Below are 6,639 nucleotides of genomic sequence, written 5' to 3' on the forward strand. Positions count from 1 at the left end.
TCCAGCTCCAATTCCAGCTCCCACAGCTTCAATTCCATTTCCAACTCCAACTCCCACAGCTTTGATTCCAGCTCCCACAGCTTCAATTCCAGCTCCAATTCCCATCTGAAAAGCTTGAATAAAGGGGTTGTCCCTTTCAGCCCATGTTCTTGCATATGCAGGCTTTATGTCTGGATTTTCTTTCAGGAGCTGTTCTTGCTTCTCTCTTATGGCTTTCTCAGCTTCCTCTAACATGGCGTTGGTGTAGCATCTTCCTCCATTTTTCTGAACCAGCGTGTTGATCTTCTTCAGCAGCTCTCTGACCTGAGAGGGATCCTTGGCTCTGTTGTTAAAAACATGATATCTTCTCCCACACTGACCGATGAAGTCCTGCAGAGCTTTGTTTCCACTGATCAACTCTTCTACAGAGACTCCATCAGCTTCCAGATCGTCTCCGCGGGTGAACAGGACCATGGTGTATTCTGCTGCCTTCTCTCCAAACAGCTCCTGAATGAGTTTCACTGTTTGCTGTTCTTCTTGTGTGAATTTTCCTGCCTGGATCACCACCAGGAACACATGAGGACCAGGAGCAATGAAGGAGATGCACTTCGCGATCTCCGTCTTCACCTCATCTTGAGATTTGTTGGTATCATACAGACCAGGAGTGTCGACTACAGCCACCATTTGAGCTCCAATCTCTACTGTTTCCTTTTTGCATACAGCTGTCAGAGAACCAGCCGATGACATGGATTCAAAACGTTTTTCTCCTACAATGGTGTTTCCTGCTGCGCTCTTCCCAGCTCCAGTTTTCCCAACCAGGACCACCCTGAGGTGAGCTACCTCTTCACCTGTGGGAAGATATAACACATCCAGTTACTGCTGAGAGACAGTTGGTCAGGATGGTCAAGACTCAACCAAGAATCACCAAAAAGCAGGTCTGCAATGAATTAGAAGCTGCTGGAACACAGCTGTGTCATGGATCGGGTTCAGAAGCTCAGGAATTACAGAAACAGAAAACGGGGTCAAAGGTAACTCTACACATCAAGGAATAAGAGGCCCCAGGAAAAGCTAAAGGCTGGGCCTGAAACTCTGATTGTGAGGGATTCTGCTGTAAAGGATGTACACAGGATGTGCAGTAAAAACACCAAAGTACTCCGTTTTCCTAAGGACACGGTCACCGACATGAGAGACAATCCCGAAAATTGTGGTCACTTATCCAACTGTCAAAAATATCACTCGGCATATTGGGTGAAACGATGCATCCAAACCAGTCTGAAGGTTTGACTTCACTGGACTGTTAAACTCAGTGAGCTCTCTGAACACAGACGTGTTCATCAGTGGCCTCATACCACCGGTCAGAGGAGGAGAGATTCAGCAGATTGTGAAAGCCACTGAATAAGTGGCTTTCATCTGCATGTGCAATTTCTACATCTTCTGTGAACAAAGGCCTCTCTTTTAGTTCAGATGGACTTCATCTCAATCAGTCTGCAGTGAAACTGTTCACCTCTAACCTATTTGACTTCCTGCATCATCTATCTGTGTCCTCTACCAAGGATCAGAAACAACAGGAGTTACCACAGAGGAAAGACAAAACACAGGGCAACGGAAACCTTGAAGAATTACATCTGTCCTCAGCCAAGGAGACACATGAGAGTCAAGAGGAAGGGCCTCCACTTGCTCCCAACTCCCTCAACTACACCGAAAACCATGACGATGCACTTTCATCACCCCGTCAAACCCCGGACAGGTCGTCTTCATCCCTACTCTGTCCTTCTCCCTCCTCCCCCCCACCTGGAATTTACTGACCAGATGAAGGAGCTGATCACCGCTGGACTCAAATGTACCCCCCGGGCTTCTCCCATGTTACCTCCCATAAGCCTGACATGGCGTCCGCTCCACCAGTTTCAACACAGGCATCAAAGCCACGACACCCAGCCCCCTCCGTCAGCATCGGGCTCTACCTCCTCAGTCTGATCAGGAGGACATGATTGCTTGTGTTCAACATGTACCAAGCTTCAGCTGATAAGTGGAGGGTCCAGGCTGTGAGGACAGCAGCAGTCATGACTTTTCCCAGGATAACCCGGGGCCCTCTATGTTAGTAGGTTCCAAAATTTCTGTTCTGAGAAAAACATAAAAGCCTCTGTTGAGAAACACAAATTACGATTACGCAAATTTATCAAACATAGTAGCCTGTCCCCAAGCATTGGGCAGCTAAAACTCCTAGAACACTAAGCTGGCTTTATTAAACATCAGGTCTTTCACAGGAAAAACATTTTTAACCAACGATTTTATCATTGACGACAACCATGATTTTATGTTTTTAACTGAAACGTGGTTAGACCAAAATAACTGTACAGCTGTTGTTCAACAGTCAACCCCTCCCAACTTCTGTTTTATCACTGAGGCAAGAGTACACAAGAGAGGAGGTGGAATTGCAGTTTTATTTAATCTTCAGTCTTTTCAATGTAAACAGTTAGTTTTTGGATTTTTTTCTTCTTTTGAATATGTCGCTCTTCAGGTGAAGGCCTCATCCCAAGCAGTGTTTCTTTATATTCACAGGCCTCATAGATACTGTGCAGACTTTTGATGATTTTAATGAATTCCTGGCTATGATCTGTATTGATTTTGACTGTGTTACTATTGTAGGTGATTTCAACATCCATGTCGACAACCCTCAGGACAAAGGGACGAAAGACCTGTGAAACATTTTTGACACCGTTGGGCTGACTCAGCATCTAACGGAGTCCACACACAATAAGCAACACACTCTGGACTTGCTTATCTCCAAGGGTCTGAACATCTCGTCTTTATTGTGTCTGATGTTGGCCTGTCTGATCATTACTGTGTTTTCTTTCAAATCAAATCAAATCAAATCTAACTTTATTATTATACCACTTCTCATGCAATAGAGCAATGGTACTCTTCTATAGGCACCTTTACATCAGAGCAGACAAAAATTACATGTGGAGTTCCCCAAGGCTCCATCCTGGGGCCTTTTCTATTTAGCATCTACATGCTCCCACCAACTCAGATAATAGAAAACAACAAACTATGTTATTATAGCTACACAAATGACACACAGCTCTACATTACAACACCACCAGGAGACCATGGCCCTATACAGGCACTAAGTAAATGTTTGAAAAAATAAGTGGAAGTGCCAGAACTGTCTTTGGTTAAACAAAGACAAAACAAAGATAGTTGTTTTTGGACCAAAATAGGGGCGATTAGACGTCAGCATATCATTAGTTACACATAGTTACTTTATTTTACTGTATATTTATTGTTTACTGTATATTTATTGCTGTTTTGTTGCATCAAGCCACCAGAACAAATTCCTCCTATTGTGGGAACTATACCTGGCAATAAATCTGTTTCTGATACTGATTCTGATTCCAATCTATACAACTAAAAACCACAGAGCAGACCAGAAAAGGACTGAGACCTCAGCTGGACCTGGAAAAAAAACTTGTCCATGCATTTATTTTTAGTTGGCTTGATTACTGCAACGTAGGGAGAAGGAAAAAGAGAGAGAGGGAAAAGGGGAGAGGTGGAGGGCGTGACAAGCTGTCAGTTGATTAAATGAACAAATACTCAAAAACATCCCAAGAAAAAAATCTAAAATCAGTGCCGGACGAAGCCTCCAAAGGGCCCTGAGCAAAACAGGATTTTTGGGGCCCTCCATTAATGTTGACAACACTGATCAATGATCATTCACACACCGACTATAAACGTATTTCTTTTTTTAATCTGTTATAACGAATACACTCGTAAAACCCAATGTGAGACTTCTTGTTGTTCGATTGTAATCCACAGTGATAAAGGTCGTTGAAGCAGATTTGCAAACCAGCAGAAAAATCTTACTGTTAATATTTGGCAAAAGTCAGCAACTCCCCCTGCTGGCCGCACAGAGAAGCAAAATATAAAAGCTCAAAGAGCTGCACAGCAGCAGCAGTGCTGTTTACAGCATCCTTTGATATACCAGGTATGTTTTCACCCATCTACGGTTTATAATCTGAAATGGTCGTAAATTCACCTACAAGTGAGGCCTGGGATTGATTTACACTTAATATTTAAAGTGACTTATTTAACTGAGATATTGAATGTCATAGGCCCACTGAAAGTAACAAATAAACCAAAATAAAATGTTTTTACTGTAAAATATCAACTGCTTTATTTTTGGTTTTAAATAAACTGTAACACCAAAGTACAACAAAAACTAGAACTATACCTAAAACCACTTAAACAGACATGATTAAATACAATAAAAACAGAAATAATACATACAAATAAATACTTAAATAACTATGTAAATGAACAGATGTGGCTAAAATAAGTCTCTTGTCATGTGATTCTGTATTATAGTAAATCTTACTGACATCATGTGACCAGACATTACATGTATACAGGGACAGTTTTTTCCTCCCTGATGCTTGAGTATCAGTTAAGTCTGAAGTGGACTTTCCTGCCTGTCACTGCCTCCAAAATACTTTAACAGAGCTCCTGGTCAAGTTTCATATAAATTATGAGCACATTAATATAGAAAGTTCATTTTACCCACATAAATGACTTTGGTCTGCAGCAAACATTTATTGTAAAAAGCATATTTCAATCTATAACTTATACCAACAGGCCTACATTATTGCAAATACATATTAAGTCAACATGTTTGCTAGCAAATGCCCAGTCCTTTGTAACTGTCTAAATGTTTGCAGGTTGTTTTTGATGCCAAAAACGTTTTGGAAAAAGAGACCCAGAGTATTGAGAATCACATTAATCAACGTTAAAGCTCAGCATTACACAAACACAAAACCTGAGCTTGACTAGTAACATAAACAATTGAATAGTTAAAGAGAAAACTCTACAGCTAATCATACTGTTGTGTCTATAGTATAATTAGCTGTTACAGGCGACACTCAACCAGTTAGATTAAAATGTCAGGGACATTCAGGGACTTTCTGAACTCGAGGAAAGTTACCTTTTTCTTGTTGTTTTTTCTCCTCTTCCTTCTTTATTCTCTTGCTTTGTCCAGCATCCTCGGGATACGTCCTTTTCTGTGACATTTTGCAGATCAAGCTGCTCTTGGGATGAGTTCTGCTCTGCAGCAGCACTGAGTTGAGATCAGAGAGAGCAGAATCACTACACCAGCAGAGCTCTGTTTGCTTCATACTGGGTTATTATACAACCATATAGCTTTGTTAATAAATGGGTCATCACTCAAACATGCAAAGAATTGTAGTCTACGTAATTTTAATCATGAAAGTGTACAAATGATTTTTTTAAAAAGTTAACTGCTCTTGGGGGCCCCCTACTGGTGACCGGGGCCCTAAGCAGGCGCTTTGGTCGCTTATGCCTCGGGCCAGCTCTGTCTAAAATAACAGGAAACATCCAAAATGAAAAAGAAAAAAATGTCCACAAAAACTTAAACTGTTGACAAAATGACAATAAAAGCCTCGAATGACTCAAAGTTGTTCAAAATGGCAAGAAACTGTGTCAAAACTATATGTTGAAATTGACTCGAAATTTGTCTGAAATGTCTTAAAATAGACAAATGACAAAGAATGATCAAACATGACTCAAAAAAGTCAACAGTAATTGTGCAATATTACAAAAATGTATCCAAAATGACAAGAATTTATCTTTAATAACTTGAAATTGTCTGAAAGACCCAAAGTGATCAAAACACCAACAAGTCACACATATAAATAAAGTAATCAGAGTACAATGAAACAGAATGTGTTAGTCTGAAGTTCAGATCTGTCACAGTAAAGAATGTTTAAAGCTGTAAAAACTCACCACACAGAGCTTTGCTACTGGACAGGTTTGATCTCAGGCTGCTGGTTGAAGTTGTGTCCTGAATACTTTCACTTACATCTTATATAGTCCTGACAACACACCCTGAATTATCAGATCACAGACAGAAAGTCAAAGTTACAAATGAACAACACAGCTGTTTCTGCTGTTTCCCCTGTTTCTGCTGTTGACATCCTGATTCCTGTAAGTCTTCTGTTTATTCTAAGAAGTCTCGTCCACGTCTGCCATCCTGCACCATTTACAGAAGGAGAGAGAACTGAAAATGACTCGAAGCTTGTTGAGCATGAACCAGAAATGTCCAAAAGTCTCACACACTGTCCAAAATGATTAAAAACGAGTAAATAAATACACAGAAAAACAATGTCCAAGACTATTGAAAGCTGACTGAAATCACTTCAAATGAACCAAAACAACAAACATTTGTCTAAAATGACAGAAATCATCTAAAATGACTCAAAATTCATCCAACAAACTTAAATTGTTGACAAAATGATAAAAAAATTAAAAATTCAGAATGACTAAAAAGGATCCAAAATGACAAGAAATTGTTTACAAATGACAAAATATATGCTGAAATAAAGCAGCATAAAGCTCATAAAGCAGATCAGAGTTTCAGGCCCAGCCTGAGGGATCCTTGGCTCTGTTGTTAAAAACATGATATCTTCTCCCACACTGACCAATGAAGTCCACAGAGCTTTGTTTCCACTGATTGTCTCTTCTACAGAGACTCCGTCGGCCTCCAGGTCGTCTTCGCGGGTGAACAGGACCATGGTGTATTCTGCTGCCTTCTCTCCAAACAGCTCCTGAATGAGTTTCACTGTTCGCTGTTCTTCTTGTGTGAATCTT

The 6,639-nt window shown here is 40.5% G+C and overlaps 1 protein-coding gene across 1 annotated transcript in view; it reads right to left on the minus strand.

The window, feature by feature from the left end:
• Positions 1-5,917, minus strand: part of LOC103361499 (GTPase IMAP family member 7-like) — a 10,129-nt gene extending 4,212 nt beyond the window's left edge. Inside the window, exons 1-3 of the mRNA XM_008287592.1 lie at positions 5,776-5,917; positions 4,958-5,089; positions 7-827 (exon numbers count right to left, since the gene is read on the minus strand). Of these exons, the coding sequence (XP_008285814.1) occupies positions 7-827; positions 4,958-5,042 (906 nt within the window). The 5' untranslated portion in view covers positions 5,043-5,089; positions 5,776-5,917. The remainder of the gene's footprint in view (positions 1-6; positions 828-4,957; positions 5,090-5,775) is intronic.
• Between the last annotated feature and the right edge of the window lie 722 nt (positions 5,918-6,639).

Source organism: Stegastes partitus, unplaced genomic scaffold (genome assembly GCF_000690725.1).
Source record: "Stegastes partitus isolate 25-593 unplaced genomic scaffold, Stegastes_partitus-1.0.2 Scaffold508, whole genome shotgun sequence".
Taxonomy (NCBI): domain Eukaryota; kingdom Metazoa; phylum Chordata; class Actinopteri; family Pomacentridae; genus Stegastes; species Stegastes partitus.